Genomic DNA, 23267 nt, shown 5'->3' with positions numbered 1-23267 from the left:
TCTTGATCACCCACAAGAAAACACTGCTTGCACCCCACAAGCCTCCCCTTCTCTCCTCCACAGGTCATCCTGGTTTAGTCAATTAGCCTTATCTGCTTTTCTGGTTTTAACATTACTTTCATGGTTACAGAATGTATAAAACTGGTCCCATTCTCTTAAAAAAAAAAAGATACATGAAGTTTGGGGCGGGGGAGGAGCATTCTCTGCAGAGGGGATGATCAGGCAGAGGAGGGGGGCGGGGATGAATGAGAACAGGGTGTGGAGAGGAGGGGGAAGTGTGTGAGGAAACAAAACAAAATAGGGAACGTGGGCAGGGGGTCAATCTGGAAAGGTCGTGAGTGTCAGGCAGAGTTTGGGTTTTGCTCTGAAGGTGAGGGGCAGTTGGACCAGAGCTGCGGTTCAGCAAACTACTCTGATGGGGGCAGGGAGGCGGGGGCGTGTGCAGGGAGGGAACCAGGGAGGCAGGCGGTGATGAGGGTCTGGACTGGAGTCAGGTGAGTAGGCTGGTTGTGAGAGAGGAGAGGACTCGGTGTCGTGGGTTGGAGGGGGTGGGAGAATAAAAAGTTGGTGCTCAAGTGTCACGCTGCAGGCCACGGACTCCTACCGCAGAGCGGAGACGGGAGGAGGAGGAAGCGTAAGTCACCGGCCGGCTGGGTTTGGGAAACGGTGAAGCTGTTAAGTCGCCCAGGGAGAATATCCTTGGGGCTAGTGGGTCTGCAGCTTGGAAGAGAAGTCAGAATCAGGAGAGATTACCCGCGCAGGGGCTGAGAAAGACAGCCAGAATGGCTCTTGGAGAATGAAGCAATCAGAAGAAGACAGGAGCACAGGAGGAGCCCCAGAGGGGACAGCCTAGAGAGAACGCGGACCAAGACGTCCCGGAGAGGGAGCCTGGAGGGGGAGGGAGGGCCGGCACACCCAGGGCTCTCCCCCAGGTGGTGCAGCCCCTCAGGCCACTCCCCACATTCCCCACTGTCCTCAGCTCCCTGCCCCCTCCCCTCCCCTCCCCCCATCCTCCTCCTGACCCGGCTGTGTAACAGTGGTCCGCGTGGTTTCCCAAACTCTCAGCCCGGCCACGAGGACACGTGCAAACTGCACAGAACCCCTCGCACACTTCGTCACCAGGCGGACGGCTCACACTGCCGGAGCCAGGAGGAGGCACGCAGGCAGCCTTGCCTGTGAAGAGCCCCTCAAGTTTCGGGGAAGCTGGAAACCCCAGATCCCTACACCTCTCCACCAGACACCACTGGGTCCTTCCGGGAGCAGCAGCCTCCAGAACTGGCCTTGACCAGCCGTCACACGGTGGGAACACAGAGGCAAGGGCTGTGGGTGGGAGGCAGCCTGCGGATCCAGACAGAGGGGCGCAGGCTCAGAGACCAGAGACCAGAGCTCTCCCTGCGCAGTCCCGGCTTCATGGTGTGCTGAGGAGAAGCCCTGCCCTGGCTGGCAGAGCTGCAATTGATTAATAGCTCCCAGCCGGAGGCGGGGCGGGATGGGGAAGAGGGGGAGAAGGCAATCAACGAACAAGAAAAACAGCAACCCACCACCCTACTTACCAGCTGGTGAGCTGTTAATTAGGTTTCTATAAACCCCCATAACCGAATTATAAATTGGCTTCCAATAAATAAAAATATAGAAGGCAGTCAGCTCTTCTGCCTCGCCGCTATCTCAGTAAAGTTCTATAAACTGATGAACACCTGTGGCATGAAGATCCAAATGCTGGAGAGGTAAATGCAGAATGGGGCTGCGATGCTCCCCACACGGCCCACCGTGCTGCCACTCCCCACAGCCAGCGACCTGGAAACACGGAGAGTATTAATACAGCAGCAAGAACAGAAGACAAGAAAGGCACAGGATGCAGAGAGTGAGGGAACAGCTGCCCAGAGCCCCTGTCCACCCTTCCAGCAGAGAATAAATAGTAAAACTTAGCTTAATATACTTGGAAATAATTTTACCTTAATTTTTTAAGAATTGTTCATGATTTATATTCACATTCTGTGAAACAGCAGTGTAAACAAGCATGCAGATAATTCAAGACAATTCAAGACCAAAAAAAGAAGGTAAACCAATCATCATCAGCTATGCAGATGAGGCCCTTACATATACTCATTGAGTCTAATATTGCGGATAATATCTGCCTTCTAGAGCAGGAGTTTATTTTGGGTATGGAGTGGGGATTTGGGAAACCAAAAGATTTATATCTATGGAACATCCTATTTCAATTTTTTAAAGTCAAGCAATATCTTAATGTGCTTTCCTTTAAAAGTTATTTAAACCTTATAGAATGTCTAGTAGGAAGCAAAGAATGTGCCTTCAACAAGAATAAGTATCTCTTATTAAGCCTAGGAGAAAGGCCCCAGGAGAAACCAAATCTGCCAAACAGCTTGATCTCAGACTTCTAGCCTCCACAACTGTGAGAAAATTCACTTCTGTTGTTTGAGGCCCTCAGTCTGTGGTGCTTTGTTATGGCGGCCCTAACAAACTAACACAACTGACATCAGGACATCAAGAGATACAACCTGAGAAAATTAGCCTTGAGTCGATGTAAGTCAACTGTATTTGAGACTTAAAATGGTTTTAGGATAATAAGAGTGTTATTTCAAAACAAGTTCTCTAATATCCCTGCTAATGATGTATAGACAAAGCCTCAAATTCAGAATTAGCATCATCATGTAACCCTCCCATAGCTCGGAGCTCCAGTAACTTCTACGGAAAGAAAGCATTTATACTCAAAGGCCAAATGTAATCAAATGACACATAAGTGAAAGATAACAACAGAAAAATAAGTAACTCTTACCTTACAATGGTTGGATACAGCTCTGCTGTATAAAGGTATATAAGGCCAAACGCTGCCCCTATGGCAAATTTTCCAGCCATAGATGCCACCACACACCAAACGTGATAATCCTGAAGAAATATATATTAGCAAAATAGACCATCATTTTGTCATCAAGTAATATTTTAAAAGAAAAATAGAAAATCCTTAAAATTATTACTTAAAACTTTCTAATTCTCCAGTATTTTTCAGAACAATGAAGAGTTTTATTTTGTAAACTCGACGCATGGTCTGCAAAAGCTTTCCATCTTTATGAAATTTAGAGGAAAGTTTTACTGTGCCTCCCTGCAGCCTTGGAGATTTCAAATTACCAAATAAGAAAAGCTATTTGGGAAGAGACACTTTGGAATGAGACCCTCCCAGATGGTTTCTGCTGTCGTCCCTGACATGTTCTACTTCCTGCAGTGGTTCTCAGAGACCTCCCACAGTCCATCTTTTCTCTCCTCCTCTGTCTGCCAGCTGGGTGTTGAGACCCAGGTGACCTTGGAGCTCATGTGTGAGGAGTGGCAGCACCTCTGTCAACCCGAGTCCCTGAATGATTCCATGGAGCCAAACACCCCCTTCACCACTCCCACAGCCACCAACGAGGTACACCCACATCCAACTTTCTATGAGCAAGAAATAAATGTCTATGATGTGAAGTTACTGAGATTTGGTGGTGCCTCTATTAAGGCAACCAGTGTCACCTTGTCACCTTAATTACTATTGTAGACGATATTTGTTGAATGAATTAATGGGACTTAAAAAATTTTGTATTGTGTTGACATTACCATTTGGAGAGAAGTTTTATGAGAGGGGAAAAATTTGTGGCTAAGGATTAGTACTCTATTTCTAGAAATCCCCATCAGCCACTTTCCTGTCTTCCACATTACCGCTGGGGCTTAACCACCATAGAACCTGAAGGTTCTAGGGTTTCCCTAAATCTTCACCAGCTCAAACACAGCTGCCATCAACTCAACAAATATAACTGCAAGCTACTTAAAAACACAAACAAAAAGGGTGTGGATGAAGCTCCCTCAAATTGGCAGAGACCTCCTTGTCTTAAGCAGTTTTAACTGATGTGTATCAGTTGTATATATCAATCACCTGGAAACATCAATACATAAAACATTTGATTCACCAAACCTGATAATTAAGTGAAGCGTTACTATAAAAGGAAGTCACTGGTTAGCTTAAGTTAAATTTCAAACAATATGCAAAACTTAAAATGCCTTGATCTAAATGTTGAGATACTATTGCTTAATAATTATAAAATCAATTTAAAATAAAGTATTTTAAAGTATTGTTATAGTGACCATATTTTCCATATTGAGAATGAAAATACAGGTTTTACATTTTGGGGGGAAAAAGAAGAAGCACTTCTGGGTGCAAGAGGTATTCTAGGGGATGGAGTTTGCCAAAATACAGGAATGTGAAAGTCGTTTCAGTAGTTTATGGCACTGTTTCTCACTAAGAAATTGAATTTTAAAAACAAGCTCCTCTGGGGATTTATGCACACTAGAAATTGGAAGCTACTAATCTACCACAGTGAAAAAAAACACAAGACTACTTAAACTGGAACAATCCTGAACATAAGACTCATCGTATCTTTCAGCTGTCTCCATGGCTCCCTCCCTCCTTCAGGTTTCTGATCAAATGTCACCTTGTCTGAGAGGCACACCATCCTCAGTTACCTTAGATAAAATAAAATAGTTCACATGTGCATTCCCCCTCCATACACAGTCATTCTCCAGCCCTCATCCTATTTTGTTTTTCTTCATTATACTCAGAGAAACTCGACTTACTGCACATCCTCAGCACCTAGAAAAGAACCTGGCACATACTAGATGCTGGATAGATCTTTCATGAATGAATAAAAGTTTAAGATGACGATAATTACTGGAAGGTGCAATCTGCTCTTCTCACTCAGGATGATCATGATGGCAAAATACAACACTGGCCATCTCTCGGAAGTGGGATTATAGGCTTTTCCCCCTACCCCCGCCCCACATTTCTTTTTTTCCTTAAATTTTCAACTATCTGTGTAACAGAGAAAGAATGACTTTTAAAGAAAACATTTAAAATACTATGTACAGCATATACTCTGTCCATATGTCTTAATTCATCTTCATATTCATAAGCTGAAAATGCTCCCATCACACTGTCATAGTCTAACTAACCATTCCCTAAATAAAACATAAAGTAACCCACCTTGGGGATCACCATAATCACACCATTGGTCACTGCACTTGAGAGAAGGGAGAAAACCAGAATGCTTCTTCTCCCCACACGGTCCATCCCAAAGCACACAAAGATGTAGGCAGGAATTTCCACTGCACCTGTCATGGAGCAAAATGATGCATCTCAATAAGCCACAGTGTCCAACTGAACAAGGGGACCCTGCCTTCTAACCCACCACCCAAAAGGAATGGTCAGCCCTCTCTCTCTGCTTCCAGGGGCTTCTAAGAACTATCCAACAACCGCCTGAGAGGCAGCAAGCCCCACGACTTTTAAACTCACTGGAGTGGGCAGGATGTTTGCTGTGATGTGCACTAATGCTCACATAATCTGCCTAGCACTTTTCACCTGTCTTTGGAATCTTATCCCGGACTAGGCAGGAAGCTCCCCAGGACACAACACAGTGACTGGAGGATGGGCCGGTTGAATGAATAAATGTATTTATTTATGTAAATTAATAGACAACATTGATCTTTTTTGACCTTTGGCTTCTTCTGCTTGGCAGAACTATGGGGAAATGTTTGTACTGTAATTTCGAACATAGCAATTAAAGTATAAAATTCAGTGTCAGCTTTACATCTATCAGCCAGAATGCATCAGGGAGCAAGCAAGAAGTTCTCTCAGCAAAACCGACCAAACCCAATAACAGCCTTTGAGAAACTGTCACTGTTTACTAGCCTAGCTTGTCCACGTAGTTCAAAGTTCTGTTCTTTCAACCCTCCGGAGCTTGCCTAACTCCAGGACACTACCCACCACTGCCTTTTAGGACTGATGTGCATTTTCCCATTCAACTATAGAATGGTGCAAGCACCTGGACCGGCAGGTCTGGGTCTACATGTCTCCTACAGCTTTGGGAACATATCTCTGCAGGTGGACACATATTTTCTGAGTTAACATTCTTAGCAGTACATCAGAAGTTAAACTCAGGTGCAGCTGCTCAGAAAAAAAAAAAAAAAGGCCTGGCAAAGACAAAAAAATAACATTCTGAGCCCCATTGGAGAGACAGCCTCCCTCCTTTTCATTAACATGGAAAATAAACAACTCCAGAGAAGAGGCCTCCCTTTCACAGACCCTGCTGTAAGGTCCATGCCTCCAGGCCCGAACAGTAGGTACATCTATTACTCTACTCTTTTTTTGTTTGTTTGTTTATCAAACACTTTTCAAGGTCAAATAAATCAATGATTCTCCAAAGAACCTCATGGGAATAGGCCTGGATTATTACCCCCACTTTCCAACTCAGATTAAATGACTTGAGCCCAGTGAGCAAGTGACAGCTCAGGGACTGGTCTTTGGGAGCCAAGGCCCCTTTCCTGCAACCTCCCTCCCTCATGTCTGGTTCCCTCCACGTCTGACTCAGGGCTCCCCTCTATACAGCACTGTGTGCAAGGCCACCAACCGACTTCCTGGAGTCTAGCAAAGCTGCACAGCAACTGGGAAACGGCTGAAGAGACCTTTTAAATTATATTCCACCTGGATGTTTCTTGAGTTGTTGTATAGATGCTGCATCTAAATTTTGACCTGACTATGTCTGGGTTAGAAATGGTGCAACCAATGAGGCCCAATCTATCTGGGATTAGGACCATGTGCCCTTATTTTCTTTACTTTATAATGTATAACCCCATTCTGCTCCTATCTCCACATAACCTCAAAGATATGTCTTCAGGCTACTGTAGCGCTTATCGCCTGCAAGTAGCACAAAACCTAAGCTGAAATTCCCACCAGCCCCAAACCATCTCAGGAGATGAAAACTTGTTCAAAAATTTCACAGCACAGAAGTATTGACTAGAAGCGCCTGTCAGGCAGAGGGCTGCTGGCAAGGGTAATGACATGAAAAATCAAAGGCTGTGAAGACTATAAAACCACGGTATTTGTGTTGGAAACATTTTTATATTTACGAGATCGCCCGGTTTCTTGAGAATTTACATCTCCATCAAAATTAAGACTATAGCATAGAGATCTAAAACTCCAGCACTCCTAAGCTTCCCCATGCCACACCCCACCCTACTTGATTCTCCTACCATTTGCTGCTCTGTTCTACGAATACTGCATCCTTTCTCCAATTGACACATAGAATGTGTTTGAAGTCAAGATAGGCTCTTTTTATAAACTTGTTGGTCTGCCCAAAAAAAGAGTAAAGTTTTTTTCTTAGAATTACTTCTCTCATAATTTCTGCTGAGCTATAATAAACAAAAACAAGTGTCTTATCAGAGCATTTTAATGAGAAGGGATGTTAGCTATGTATAAAAATTTTAAAGCAAACTTTTCTGGGGATAATATCAAATACAAGCAGCCTACACGGGAGTAACCAGCTGGACAAATGCATTTCTGATAATTCTCTCGTGTCTGGTATGAATTTGGTTTACCCTAGGAGTCACACCTCAAGCTATCACAGCAGTATCTGAAGCTATCTTAACCTGCTACTGAATTAAAAGAAGCATGACAACATAAATTACAGTTGCATGTATTTAGGTTATTTTACTGACTAAAATTCCTAAATTAAGGGCATTTGAAGGTAGAAAGATACTAGAAGATCTCCAAGACATGTTAAATATTAAAAGGAATGCAACTTGCAAAGAACAATATGTAGTGAATAATCTCATTTATGTTAAAATATAAAACGTTTATCTGCACAAATATATGGAGATGCATAAAAAGAGATCTGAAAGTACAAGCCAAAGGTTATAGAAGTTACCTCTGAAGGATAGCTCTGAGATGGCAATGGGCTTAAAGAAAGGAAGCAAGCAAGGAGAAGAGGCAGAAGAGGAAGGAGGGACTCAAGTCTTCTAACTGTTGGCATTTTTTTAAAGAGAATATATACAGATGTAACACTAAAAGAGACCATAATAACATAGTTGGCAGTATTGCTCCTGGTAGAAAAAAAGACAATAGAAACACTCTCAAAACTTGGTAGAAATTTCACTTCATGGCTACAACTTAAATGTAATTTAACCACTTACCCATGAGGAAGAGATTTAAATATTCATTGCCTCCCAAATTAACAGAATTCAAGGAGAAGGTGTAGAACCCAAAACACCCCGTGAACCAAATCAGCCAAACAATAAGTGTCCTTGTTCCAATACTCCAGTCATAAAACAGATCTGATAGGGTGTGCTTCTCAACTTGAGAGGGCTTATTACCAGCAGAACCATTGTGATCCAGTGATAAAAGTTCTGACAGTTTACAGGATCTCGTCCTATTCCACTTGGCCATCGTATCAATTACTTTTTGTGCTTCTTCATATTTTCCCTCCGAGAGAAGCCAAAAAGGTGTCTCTGGGAGCATCCAACAGCACAGGACAAAGGGGACAGTCACCGTGGAGAGGACTATCTGATAGATCCACCAGGTCCTGACCAAGTAGCCCGTCAAAGCCACCACCATGGTTCCAAAAGCAAAAAAGGAATGCAAGTGGATGGATGCCCACGTCCGAGACTTCATGCCGACAAATTCTGTCACATAGACAAACACCACCACGAGATAGCCACTTCCACACTGCAAAACAAAGCAGGGAGAGTGGTCCAGATTTAAGGTCACACACATAACTACTAAGGAGTCCAATCTCTCTGCAAATCACACATAGGCAAGAAAGAAAATGACAAAGCATTGTTTTCTGAAACCCGTATCATATTTATACAATGGCGTTTAATCCGATCCATCCTTCTTTTTTAAATGGGTCCTCTCATCTTCCCACACCCTGTCCACCCCAAATGGCAAAACTTGAGTGGTTATGCATGATATAAATGTTAGACACTGCCTTTTGCTTCATTTAAATGTTCCTTTACGGTGTGAATTTATGTCTCAGTTCCTTGCAAATGTGTGTATCAATTTATCTATATAGAGAAGAGCCTTATTATCAAATCCTAAATTTTCAATGGGGACAAACAATTTATGGTAATTAGTGAGAAGAAAAAAGATCTGATTAAAACTTCATTTTGACAGGCAATAACAACAACAACAACAAAAAACAGACAAATTACACTTCAGGGAAATTCAAAATTTCTGTGCATCAAAGGGAACTATATCACCAAAGTGAAAAGGCAACTTACGGAATGAGATATATGCAAATCATATATCTGATCGGAGACTAACATCCAGAATATGTAGAGAACTCCTAAAACTCAACAATAAAACAAACCCTTACAGGATATTTGGTTCTGTCAGAAACATCCACAAAACATTCGGTCCACACCAAAAGGTCCTTGAAATTTGCTCCTATCCAAAACATCCATGAGCATATTTGGTCTATGCCAAATGGTTTTGGACAGGACCAAATATCAAGTACCTTTTGGCCTGGACCAAATGTTTTATGGATGCTTTGGACAGGACCAAATGTCTGCTAACCAAACAAACAATCAAATTCAAATATGGGCTTGGATTTTTCCAGAGAAAATACAGGAATGGCCAATAGCACACAAAAAGATGCTAAGCATTACTAATCATTAGGGAAATGTAAATCAAAATCACAATGAGATGCCACCTCATGGCCATTAGGATGGATAGTATCAAAAAAACAAAAAGACAAACAAACAAAAAATAACAAGTGTTGGTGAGTATGTGGAGAAATCAGAACCCATATGCACTATTGGTGCATATAGGAATGTAAAATAGTACAGCTGCTATGGAAAACAGTATGGGAATTCCTCAAAAAATTAAGAATATTATTACCATATCCAACAATCCTATTTTGGGAATATACCCAAAAGAACTGAAAGTGAGATCTCAAAGAAATATTTTTATATCCATGTTCATAACAGCATTATTCACAGTAGCTAAAATGTGGAAGCAACCCAAGCATCCATCAACAGATGAATGGATAAGCAAAATGTGGTATATACATACAATGGAGTATTACTTAGCTTTAAAAAAGTAATATTCTGACATATGCTCCAACATGAATGAACTTTGAGGACATTATACCAAGTGAAATAAGCTAACTCCAAAAAGACAAATACTATGTGATTCCATTTTTATGAGGTACCTAGAGCAGTCAAATTCATAAGACAGAAAGCAGGATGGTGGTTGCTAGGGGTAGAGGGGAAGAGGGAATGGGGAGTTATTGTTTAATGAATATAGAGTTTCAGATTTGCAAGATGAAGAGTTCTGGAGATGGATCCAGATGGTGGTGATGCTTGCACAACAATATAAATGTACTTAATATGTACTGAACTATATGCACTTAAAAATAGTTAAGATGATAAATATTGTTATGTGTATTTTACCACAATAAAAAAAAATGGGGGAAAAACTTTATTTTGAAAATAGGCCTATCTTTTTTTAAAAAATAAATTTATTTATTTATTTATTTTTGGCTGCATTGAGTCTTCGTTGCTGCACGTGGGCTTTCTCTAGTTGCGGCGAGAGGTGGGGCTACTCTTTGTTGTGGTGCGCGGGCTTCTCACTGTGGTAGCTTCTCTTGTTGTGGAGCACGGGCTCTAGGCGTGCAGGCTTCAGTAGTTGTGGCTCGCGGGCTCTAGAGTGCAGGGTCAGTAGTTGTGGCGCGTGGGCTTAGTTGCTCCGCAGCATGTGGGATCTTCCCGGACCAGGGATCAAACCCATGTCCCCTGCATTGGCAGGCGGATTCTTAACCACTGTGCCACCAGGGAAGCCCCCCAAAATAGGCCTATCTTTAATTTAACAAAATTTAGATTATAATAACAATATGTGACCCCTCATGGAATAAACAAAGAAAGAAACAAATGATGGATTTTTGTGTGTGTGTGTGGAGGGGTGTGGTGGTGAAAGGATTAGAATTTTTCCTACAAAATTATTTCACATTTGACTTTTATAAAACAAATCATAAAATTAATTTTTGCAGAATTATTCTAGAGTGCCACTGATTTCTCCAAAGGCCTCTCTTAATCCTTTGATATTTGAATCATACTCTTTTGAAGGCTCATCTTGTCATTATCCTTGTGGATGTTAATTTCTTCAAAAGTTAACTGGTTTCTATATGGGAAAAGAATCTAAAAAAGAGTGAATATATGTATATGTATAATTGATTCACTTTGCTGTACGGCAGAAACTAACACAACATTGTAAATCAACTATACTCCAATAAAAATTAATTTAAAAAAAAAAGTTAACTGGTTTATCTCTGCCAGACCCCAATTGGTCAAGGGATCTGTGTAGGATTCAGGCAGTTTTCCCCCACTGCTTTCAAAGACTTTTTGTAATCTAGAATCTTTTGTGAGATCTGCAATTTCACTTTGCATCAGAGTCGCAAAGAGGCTAGCCTACTAGCAGTAAGCAGAGAGGTGCTTGATGGGGACTATTGTATTAATGGTCAGTTTCATATTTTGTGGCAACAGCTTTTATTTCCCCACGAAACCTTGTAATTGCAAGACTCAGTTAATGAACCCTGATAATGAGGACTCCCATACTGAAGAATCCAGTTGTTTGGTAAATTTAAACCTTCAAATACTACAAATTTCCCCATTAAAGTACGTTGTAACACCAGTCCCCAAAATGTTTTTCTCAGTGCCAGTTCTTTTTGCGTTCACTCCCACTTCCTACTGGTTACTTCTGTCACTGGGTTCAAACAATCCATTGCACAACTGCCTAAATAATCCCAGAAGCCTCCTTGACACCATTCACACCTGTCACCTCCACTGATAACACTCTATTCCTCACATCTACCCTGACCCCACCCCCAACATAGCAGCCAAAATGACCACTTCACCCCTGAATTCACTGAACTCCTTCAGGGGATTCCCATTGCCTTTAGGAAACCAGGCAAACTCTTTGTCATCCTACCAGGCCCTGCCTAGTCCTCTCTCTCTCTTTCAGCCTTATCGTGTATTTCACCTCCTCCCTATTCTCCAGGCATTGAGACCTCCAGTTTCTTCACATCTCAGGGCCTTCTCACTTGCTGCTGCCTCTGCCTCTCTCACCCACCCCTCAGACTAAAAAGCCCCTGACTCTCCAGACCCCCCATCCCATCCCCCGCTGCGGGACCCCCTCCACTGTTAGTCCTCCATCGTCAACATTGTATGGATTTTTAAAATGGCCCGTCAGTGTCTTGACTTCCTCTAAGATGTAGGGTTATTGAAACAGCCTGGTCAGGTTTACTTAGCATCACACTCTGTAGGCAGATCCATAAATGTGCTGAGTGAATGAATCTGCCTGCATCTTCCCTACTCAGAATTGTATCACAAATACATTTCCCATAAAAACCAAAGGAAGGAGACACAGAAAATTACGGCCACATTTTACAGATGTAGTCTATGGGTGGCTGTCTCATTTTCTTGGCTCTGGAAATCAACTCATGGTATTTTGCAAGACCGAAACAGATATTTTTAGAATTATCCTCTTAAATCTTCCAAAAGAGGGCTCCACACTCTCTCAAGACCTGTCTGTGCCTCTGTTGTACCATCATTCTCACCAGAAGGTCTCTTATCAAATCTCACTCTGTAGCTACAGAGCCATTTCCTCTTATTCTGTCCTCGGTGGAGACAGAACTGCTGGTTGTTATCTTTCATATTAAAAACTCTCTATATTCCTAGATATATATACATTTTTTTAAGATGCAACACCTTCAATTCTCCTAAATTTTTTTTAACGCATCTTCCTATCCTTGGCCATCTGTGTGGCTTTCTAGGAACCCTTCCCAGCCATCGATGAAGACTCCAAAAGAGAATACACCACCTTGCCCTCTGAGGGGGTGCAGTGACCTCTTCTTCTGAGATTGAAGTCCTTGGCTTCTCTCCAGACCCTTGGATCATCCATTCGGGTGAGAGGGGATGCATGCCCTGCTCTGTGTTCAGCAAGATCACAAGCTCTCCCTGAAGATAAAACTTCACTCGGTTATCCTTGCCCAGTGACCTCCAAAGAGAATCACTGCTGCTGTTGTTTGGTAGTTTGGAAGCTGTCTGGAAGCCTCACCAAGTGTGGAAACAGCTTCTTCACTCTCTGGTCCACTTCCAGTAATAGCACCCTAGTAGGTGCTATTGTAATTGCATTATTTATTAATAATAAATTGCAATTTATTATTAATAGTAGGGAGTGCCTACTCCATGCCAGGTACTGAACTGGGGATGCTTGCATGAATCTCACTGAATCCTGGTAACAGCCCAGTGAAGCAGGTATTATTTTCTACAGTTTATAGATCAGAAATTAAGGTTTGAAGAGGATAAGGTGTTTGCCCAAGGTCATACAGTTGAGAAGCCAATACATGACAAAGCTGGGATTCAAACTCATGCCCTTCCCACTCTACTCCTCTGTTCCCCATAACAGAAATGCCTGATGCCTTCTTGTTTTCATTCTTCCTGCACATTATACAAATGACTTTCTTAACAATACACCTGAACCTTCTGTTTGGCTCATGCATACAAAGCCTGACTAGACCCATACAATTGCTCAGAAGTAAAATAATTTGCAGCGATTATTTGTAATGGCTACAAATAATGACTTTTTTTTTCTTTCTTTCCCCTTATGCCTTCCTCTCTCCCTCTTGTTCTCCCTGTCTCCTCTCTCTCTTTTGTTTTATAGTATCGGCTAGAATCCCCAGCACAATGCCAAGTGGAAGTGATGTTCCACAAATCCTTGCTGTTAGTAATCGTGGAATGTGGATCACCTGTCAGGCATCGAGTCAAATGTAAAGTTTCTGCCTACTAAGCAGCAATTTTTCATTTTAATGAGTTCCATTCTAAGCATAGGACCCTAATATGCTACAGAAAGACTTCTGCGGTGGAGCGAACAAAGATTAGTCCTTGATCTCTCTCACTAGATTCTAAATGAACAAGGCTAAGAGAGTTAAGGTTTAATATAAAAGTCCTGCAGTGGAATTAAAGAGGCAAAACAAAACAAAACAAAACAAACCAACAACAACCCAACTCACGATAGCAAGAAGGAAGCGTGCGACTATGAAGCTGTAATAATCAAACGTGAATGCCGCTGCTATGCCAAACAAAAATGCACCGGTGCTTGTGGCCCACAAGACAAGTCGTCTTCCTGCCCTGAAAAATAAGAATTACACAGAGGAAGGAGCAAGGTGTGGCTGCAACAGTTTAAAACATCCACTCTAATTCATGAAAGATAGGTGCTACTTATATTTTAATAGCTTATGTATCAATATTTGATTGTTGTTACTCATTCATTTATTTTGAGCAAATCATGAGTTAACACATGATTTCTTCAAGAGACCAGTTTTTCAGTGGACTGGCTTCCACCTGAGCTGCTAATATACACACTCGATCACTCTGGGTGGTCCCCAAAGGACCAGCTAACCTGAGATTGGGAGCAAGGAGAGGGAAGACTTGTCCTTTCCCTGTCAGGACCTGCTCTGTGACCTGCTGGACCATCTTCCCTGTTGGGCTGGCTCAGCCCACCAAGGGGAGACAACTCTTACTAAGGCCCTCTAAAAACAGAAGTCTTGCTACATTCTGCTACTAGAATAAGCTGCTTACTTGCCCTATATTTTCATAACTGAGAAGTGCATTTCTTTGCCTAAAAAGCAAACAAATAACAATTATATGCCTGCAGACTTAAAAAAAATGAGATGTTATTCACATGCCATAAAATTCAACCTTTTAAAGTACACAATTCAGTGGCTTTTAGTGTATTCACAGAGTTGTGCAACTCTTATTATTATCTAGTTCCAAGGCATTTTCATCACTCCGAAAAGAAACTGCACCCAGGAGTCATCATTCCCCATGCTCTGCTCCCTCTAGCCCCTGACAGCCACTAATCTGCTTTCTGTTTTTATAGAGTTGCCTATTCTGGACTCTATATATAAATGGAGTTGCACAATATATGACCTGGCTTATTTCCCTAAGCATTATGTTTTCAATCTTCATCCATGTTATAGTCCTTCATTCCTTTTTATGACTAAATAACATTCCATTGCATGGCTAATACCACCTTTTGTTTATCCATTCATCAGTTGATGGACACCTGGATTGTTTCCACTTTTTGGGCTATTATGAAAAATGCTGCCGTTAATATTTGCGAACAAGATTTTGTGTAAAGTTATGTTTCAATTCTCTTGGATATATACCTAGGGGTGGAATTGCTGGGTCATAAGCTACTTTATGTTTAATTTTTTGAGGAACTGCCAAACTGTTTTCTAGGATGGCTGCCCCAGTTTTACAATCCCACCAATTTCTCCACATCCTTGACAACACTTGCGGTTGTCTGTCTTTTTGATTACAGCCATTCTAGTGAGCAGGGGTTATCCCACTGTGGCACTGATTTACGTTTCCCTAATGATTAATGATGTTGAGCATTTTTATATGTGTTTTTTGGCCATTTGTATATATTCTTTGGCAAAATATCTATCCAAATCACCTGTCCATTTTTAAATTGGGTTATTTGTCTTCTTCTTATCGTTGAGTTATAAGGGTTCTTTATATATTCTAGATACTAGACTATCATTAGATATGTAATTTGCAGATATTTTCTCCCTCTGAGATGTCCCTGACAGATAATTGTAAGGCAAAAAAAAATACAGTCCTGAGATTCCAACCAACAGGCTTGCCCAGTGCAGCAGAGGGTATGCAAGCAAACTGGAAACTGTCACTTTCATGGCCTCAGCCTTCTCTGTTCCCACATGTATTAGTAGGGATTGTTGGCCCTGCACATAAATGTTCCCAATCTCATTTGAGCCCTGAATGCCATTTAAAACTATTTTCCATTCATCCCTGATCAACCCCCTGTACCACCCGCAAAGTCTTCACTCTCAGCAGATGAGCAGCCCTCTCCTGCAGAGAACAGAGACCATCAAAGAGAAAGCCCCACAAGTTCCTGGTCTGCCCACCTGCCAACATGACCTGCATCTGCCTTCAGGCTTCTCTTCTTTCCTCCTCTCCAGAGACACACACCCTTTTCTCTCCAAATACCATTTTGCAGTCTTTGTATAGGATCATGTCTCTTCCCACCTCCTTTGAGGCCTTATTCTACCAATTACTTCTTTTTCCTCTGTCTTTCGCTCTCCTCTGACTTCTCCCTTTCAGTATAAGTCTCTTCCAGTCAAAGACAAGAACCTTCTCTGGACCCCATCACTCTGGTACCCACCTTGCATCTTGCAGTTCCTCCACTGACAGACTTACCAAAAGGGAATATCTACCTCTTCATCTCCTATTTTGTTCCTCTCCCCACTGACACCCTAACTTCCACACTTCCCAGGAAGACAGTTATGAAGCAGAAGATTCTTAAACACTGAAACATAACTTCAATCACCAAATAATAACTAGACTCCACTTTTGCTCCAATTTCATTATTCAAATGCCACCTCCTGGAGGGGATGTGTGTGTTGGGGGGAAAGACCTGGGTACTCCTCCCTTTAGGCTTCCACAGTCTTTGCCTCCATTGCTTTTACTTCTAGTATGGCCCTGGACAAAACAAAGCCCTATAATCTTTATTTGGACGTGTTTGTTGGCCCCATTTGACTAGCACACCCTGAGGGCAGGGATTTCTGACCTAAGCAGTTGTTTTGAGGTTCCCAGTGCCCAGCACATACCTGTAAAACTCACAACTATGGGGACCAAATAAATAAGTTCATCTCTGTACTTTAGGACAGATACGAAAAGTGTGGTCCCTGTCCATATAGAGATGAACTTTGCTTCATTTTAAGAGCTACATATTCATTTTAATGTGTATTTCTTAAAAATATGGCTGGTATATCACACAATTTCATAGATATTATTGCTTAGGACCAGACTATCCTCCTAAAAAGCAAGTCTATTTAAAGAAAAAAAAATTCACTACTGAGTGGTTATATGTACCTACTGAGTGGTTATGTGTCCAAGGTACTTTTTCTGTATTAATTTTGCAATAACCCTCTGAGGTGAGCGCTATTATTTTCATTGTCAGCTTACACATGAGATTCTGAAACACATGTTAGGCAGTTCACCCAGGTCCCACAGCTAATAAATGGCAGAACACAGGCAGACTGTCTTCAGAACTCATCCCCTAAACACTATGTTATTTTGTGTCTCTAAATAATAGATCGGCAAAGAATTTAGATAGAAGGTATGAAAATGACTACAGTTTTGAACATAATTCCCTGTCCCCTAAGGAAATCAGATAGGAAAATGAACCCTACACTGATGCAACAATACTAAACATTTCATTTTACCTGTCAGAAAGGTAGCCGAAGATCACCGCTCCCAGTAGGACTCCAAGCATAAATGTAGGCTGGATCAGCCTTCCAAACCATTCTCGGTTACACACCAGATCCCACTCAGTCACCACGGTGCTGCGCCACTTGCTCTTGTCATAGATGTAGCCATCCAAGCAAGGGAAACTACTCTTATGGCCGTTATAATCATAGTTCAAACTCGACTTGTTATCCCTCCGGAAACTGTGACAGCTTGTGAGCTCCCAAATCTCACCGTCCTGTAGCTGCACTATGATGTGATCTTCACGGCCTATGGAAAACTGGGTCCAGATGTCCTCCAACCTCCAACTAGAGATACCTTGGAAAAGAACCCGACTCACATTGCCTGGGGGCCTGCAAGTATGCTGTGGGGACACTGACAAGAACACAGAAGCCAAGTAATGGATACCACAAGAGATGTTCTGGAAGGCACATATAAAATAGAGGAATATCTGGTATCTGCAAAGAGAAAAAAAAAATCAAGTCATTATATCTGGCCTATGGGCTAAAAAAAGACATAGGCAAATATGAAAGGCCTCCATTATGCCTTAGCTTGGATAAAGGGATAAACACAGAAATAATTATAGATATGTGTGTATACACAAGTGTATATCTCTGTCAACAGGGCCTAAAAGCGATGACATCCCAATAGCAACAAGCACATCAGTGCCCAGATCTTGGGCTCTAACTATCATTCTCCAAAAAAAGGAACCAGGAAAAATGTCTGATTCTAAGACCAGGACAGGGAGAATACAAAATAAGCCTGGAGCATCTTATAGTATCAGAAAGTAAGGAAGTACTCAAAATACAAAAAACGTGGTGGCATGTCAAGGGGACAGAGGAACCAGTATGAAAGAGCTCCCAAAGGGCAAAGCTGAAACAATCTGAGCAACAAAATAAATAGCACAGTATAATCCAAAGTATAAAATAAAATAAAACGTTTTTTAAGAATTCCATGAAGTAGTTTTTATTTCCATTTTACAGAGAGGGAAACTGAGGCTCAGGGAAGGCCAGTGACTTGCTCAGAGCACAGAATTAAGAGCTGGGAGATAAATTCAGTCTATCTGAAGCCAAAGCAAGCTCTTTCCAAATGTCAAGCTAAAACCTGAGGTAGCACAGTAATGTGAAAGTGCCATTCACCCACTAGCTACATTAATAAAATTAGTTTCACAACATTTAAAATTATTTGAACTCCACCAGTACACATGCTGATAGCTTTTGAATAAAAGGTATTCACAACTACGTCATTTAGAAGGCAAATCAGATCTAGTGAGCGCTCGTGTCATTTTTTTTTTTAACCTGTTGAAAAATAGCCTGGACTGACAATCCTTTTAACACTTTGGGATATATGATATGATATGAGTCCCATACTATGATGTTTAATTTTACATGTCAACTTGACTGGGCTAAGGGATCCCCAGACAGCTGATAAAACATTATTTCTGGTGTGTCCGTGAGGGTGACTCTGGAGGAGATTAGCATGTGACTGAGTAAAGAAGATCGCCCTCACCAGTGGGGGTGGGCATCATCCAATCTGTTGAGTGCCTGAATAGAACAAAAGGTGGAGGAAGGGCGAATTTGATCTCTCTGCTTGGGCTGAGACATCCATCTTCTCCTGCTCTCCAAAGACACTGGCACTCCTGGTTCTTGGGCTTTTGGACTGAGACCAGGACTTACACCATCAGCCTCTTGTTCTCAGGCCTTTGGACTTGGACTGAATTATAGCACTGGGTCTCAAGCTTGCAGACATCACATTGTGGGACTTCTCACCTCCAGGACCACATGAAACAATTCTTATAATAAATCTCCTCTTACCTTTATCTATATCTATCTATCTCTTACTGATTCTGTTTCTCTGGAGAACCCTGACAAATACACACTTATATAAGAGAATGACTGAACAAATAAAGAAAAAAGAAAGAAGAAACAAATCTTTCTTACAGTAGAATTCCAACTAATACCTGTAGATATTTCCTCTCTACAGAAGATGGACCTTAATTCCCACTCTTTCCCCCTTGGCTAGACTTAGTGACTCATTTCCAAAGAACATAGTAGGATAAAAGGAAACTTCACAGTGGGGAAATCTGGCAAACACTATCTTAACCGAATGTTGAAGGTTAACATCCTCAGTGATGTCGTATGGATATCACATTCCCCCTCATACGATGTGATGAACAGGCACTTCACCTCTGTGGCCGTCTTTCCAAAAACCATAACCCCAGTTCAATCATAAGAAAAACAACAGATAATCCCAGATTGGGGGACATTCTACAGGTTGCCTGGTCAATACGCCTAAAGAGTGTCAAGGTCATAAAAAACAAGGAAAGACTGAGAAATTGCCACAGACCAGAGAAGAGCGGGATAACATGACAACTAAATGCAATGTGGTACCCGGGATTGGATCCTGGAACAGGAAGAGGGCATTCCTGGAAAAACTGATGAAATCTATATAAAGTGTAGAGTTTAGCGAATAGTAATGTACTAATGTCTGTTTCTCAGTTTTGACAAATATCCCATGGTAATATAGTGTTAACAATGGGGGAAACTTGGTGAGGGTCGCACAGGGACACTCCTTACTCTCTTTGCACCTATTTTGTAACTCTAAAATTATCCAAAAATTAAAAGTTTATTCAAAATTTTAAAAGTAAATGTAGGGTCTCCAAATTTACAGACTGAAACCAACAGTGACCTGAAATTTACTGGTCAATCTTTGCTTAGCAAATTACTCATGTAAATAAAGTGGAAAACTAATCTTACTTAAGAAAAGAGTTCAGATTTACTAATTCTTTTTTTAAAATCAAGCACCTAAGTGTCTCTACTACACTAATGGGTATCACCATCTGCCCTTGAGAGTAATTTTTATTTTTTACCTCCCTGGAGTAACAAGTACTCAACATCATAAAGATATCAACTCTCCCAAAGTTAATGTACAAGTTTAGTCTGTAACTGGAAAACACTGGAAATTTAAATGTCTTCCAGCAGGAGATTAGTTATATAAATTATGGTAAAAGTTATAAATGCTGCCTGGGAGATTCCAGAGGAAAAGGGCAGCATGGAGTCTTTCACTAAAGGCAAGCTCCTGGTGTCTAGAACAGAGGGAGAATCACCCTGTCCAGATCATTACAGAGTGGAGTCTGTGGTGGGCCAGTGTCTAACTGCCAGACACCGAGGCAATAAAGACTTGGGCACCAGATCCTCTTGCAACCAAATCCTGTTTGGGACCTAAGAGGCATCCTATAATAACAATCCTATATGAATATGACTGAGAATGTAACATACATCATTGTTATAAGTCTTTGACTCCTCCCCACCCCACAAATTCCAGCACTGCAAACTACAACACAGCCCCCGCAAACAGCAGACAGACTTTGTTTGTCTGAAGTTTACCTGCCTGCCCCTGAAGGCGTTTGGGTTTGGTACCTAAGTAGTCTCATCACCTGGAGCAGCTCCTCTGCTGAAAAGCTCACATTTTGCTCTCTGACCACGGCCTCCCATCCTCCCAGCTCCCCCTGTCCCTCCCACTCACCCCACCTCCTGCACCGTCCAGGGCTCCAGTCTTTGAATCCCACCAGCTTCTCTAGTTTGTCACCACCTACCTGGCCTCAGGTCCTTCCCCAGCCAACCCGAACCCCACAGTTGTCACTAGAGTTCTCTACAGAGTCACACAAGTGTTCTATTCTCATTCTCTATTCACACACAGTCCCCCCAACAGAGCACCTACCCTGGCAGGCCCCTGAAGCTAGGATTTGTCTTCTCTGCCCCACCCTCAGGAGGTCTGAGGTGGGATCCAGGACTCTATACAAGCTTAAAAAGCTTCCCAGGAGAGGGACTTCCCTTGTGGCGCAGTGGTTAAGAATCTGCCTGCCAATGCAGGGGACATGGGTTCGAGCCCTGGTCCGGGAAGATCCCACATGCCGAGGAGCAGCTAAGCCCGTGCACCACAACTACTGAGCCTGCACTCTAGAGCCCGCAAGCCACAACTACTGAGCCCACGTGTCACAACTACTGAAGCCCACGTGCCCTAGAGCCTGAGCTCCGCAACAAGAGAAGCCCGTGCAATGAGAAGCCCATGCACCGCAAGGAAGAGTAGCCCCCACTCGCCACAGCTAGAGAAAGCCCACGCGCAGCAATGATGACCAAACACAGCCATAAATAAGTAAATAAATAAGTAAGCAAGCAAGCTTCCCGCTCCGAAAAATCAAATTCCCTGGTTTTAACCATATGCTGACACAACGTTTGACATTCAAAATACTTAACAATTGTTGTGGAGCCACTGGAAGTCTCATAAACAACTTGCGAGGGTGTAATTTATTACAACCACTTTGCAAAACTGTTTGGCAGCTGACCACATGCACACTCAGGTAACAGGGCAATTCCTTTCCTAGGAAAATACACAATGAAATGTGTACATGAGCTCCCAAAAGTCATATACAAGAAAGACTATTCATAATAAACCCAACCTGGAGACAATCCAAATATCTGTTGACAGTAAATGAATAAACTGTGGAATATTCCTGCCATGACATACTACACAGCAATGAAAATCAACAAACTAATGTGACATACAATATGGGTGAATCTCACAAGCACAGTGTTGAGCAAAAGAAGCCAGACAGAGAGTTTGTGATTTTTTACTCCAATTATACAAAGTTTAGAATCAGGCAAAACTAACCTATGGTGTTAGATGTGAGGATAGTAGTGAGTTTGGGGGAGAGAAAGGGGGCATGAGAAGGGGTGATCTGGGGTGGTAACACGTATGTGTTCATTTTATGATGATTCATCAAGTTGTAGATTAGGGTACACACTTTTCTGTATATACATAATACATCAGTTTGGAAGTCTTATATTTGCAAGACCCAGGGAGAGGAAAAAGTATTCAGCAATGCCCCTGCTGAGGTGTGATTGGCATGGCTGCCAAGGCACACCCAATCTGTCCACATGGTGCCTATCGTCTAGACTGCAGCCCTGGTTGGCCACCCAATCCATACTGACAAGAAGGTGTCTTCTAGAGGGGTGGGAGGGAGATGCAAGAGGGAGGGGATATGGGGATATATGTATACATATAGCTGATTCACTTTGTTATAAAACAGAAACTAACACAACATTGTAAAGCAATTATACTCCAATAACGATGTTTAAAAAGAAAAAGACTGGCACTTCTAAATTTTAAAAATTTATGTATATCTATTATGACAACAAAAGGGGTATAATTTGTGCCATGGAGAACTTTAGTGGTGCAAGATTCTAACAGCAGCATACACCCACCAGCTCCATGTTAGCTGTTTTTTCTTTTCAATGTGACTTGCAGGAATAAACTATGGTCCAACATTCAAAAAAAAAAAGAAATATATAGCAATGTATAGACATATACATTATGAGCATTTCTGTTTTATAGCTATTCAAAAACAATGATTACAATGATAAAAGTGTCAAATTGGGTCCATCAAGCCTCTATCATTAATGTACCAATGTAATATCACTTATTGGTTTCTTTTGAAATAAAACTAGTAAAGAAAATTTAAAAAAAAACAAAAACAAGAAGGTGTCTTACCTGAACAATACATATTTACCCAAATGCCTATTGGATGTCTCGACCCGGAATTCCCACAATGAATTTGCGTTAAGAGTCTCCAACGGATCTCAAGACCCAAGTCCCAAGCCTGCCCCACCTGGAATGTAACTGCTTCTGAGTTTAGGGCACCACCATCCACACAAACCAGAAATATGGGGTAGGGGCAGGGCATGGGGGACCCTCATGGTCCTTCCCACTTCTCCTTCATGCCTTAGGGCCTGGAGGTCCCATCAATTCCACCGGTTAAAACTATTCCATCCTACCTGCTCACACTGCCCCTGATCCGGTCCAGACCCTCATTATCTCCCACCAGGGCTCTTACGTGGGTCTTCTCTGGTCTCTTTGCCCCAACTCCTGCCCCTCCAATGCACCTTCCATTCTTCATAGTGATCCTAATACCCAAACTGCTTAGCATGACATCAAAACTATTCTTGTGGATGACTGTAAGTGTACCTACCCCTCACTGGCCTTCTCTCACCCTCATACTTTATACTCCATAAATAATAAACCACTTAGCAGTCCCCAAACAAACCATGCTAATTCATATAATTATA

At 42.0% G+C, this 23267-nt stretch overlaps 1 protein-coding gene across 1 annotated transcript in view; it reads right to left on the bottom strand.

Annotated features, from left to right (window-relative positions):
- SLC22A16 (solute carrier family 22 member 16) overlaps positions 1 to 23267 on the bottom strand; it is a 34139-nt gene that overhangs the window by 6878 nt on the left and 3994 nt on the right. The window contains exons 2-7 of the mRNA XM_082475741.1: positions 17121 to 17600; positions 13884 to 14001; positions 8008 to 8539; positions 5024 to 5151; positions 2795 to 2904; positions 1695 to 1794 (exon numbers count right to left, since the gene is read on the bottom strand). Of these exons, the coding sequence (XP_082331867.1) occupies positions 1695 to 1794; positions 2795 to 2904; positions 5024 to 5151; positions 8008 to 8539; positions 13884 to 14001; positions 17121 to 17600 (1468 nt within the window). The remainder of the gene's footprint in view (positions 1 to 1694; positions 1795 to 2794; positions 2905 to 5023; positions 5152 to 8007; positions 8540 to 13883; positions 14002 to 17120; positions 17601 to 23267) is intronic.

Source organism: Balaenoptera physalus, assembly GCF_965194825.1.
Source record: "Balaenoptera physalus genome assembly, chromosome: 9".
NCBI classification, from domain to species: Eukaryota; Metazoa; Chordata; class Mammalia; order Artiodactyla; family Balaenopteridae; genus Balaenoptera; species Balaenoptera physalus.
Note: the sequence above shows the minus strand (reverse complement) of the source record. Positions and strands in the feature narration are given on the sequence as shown.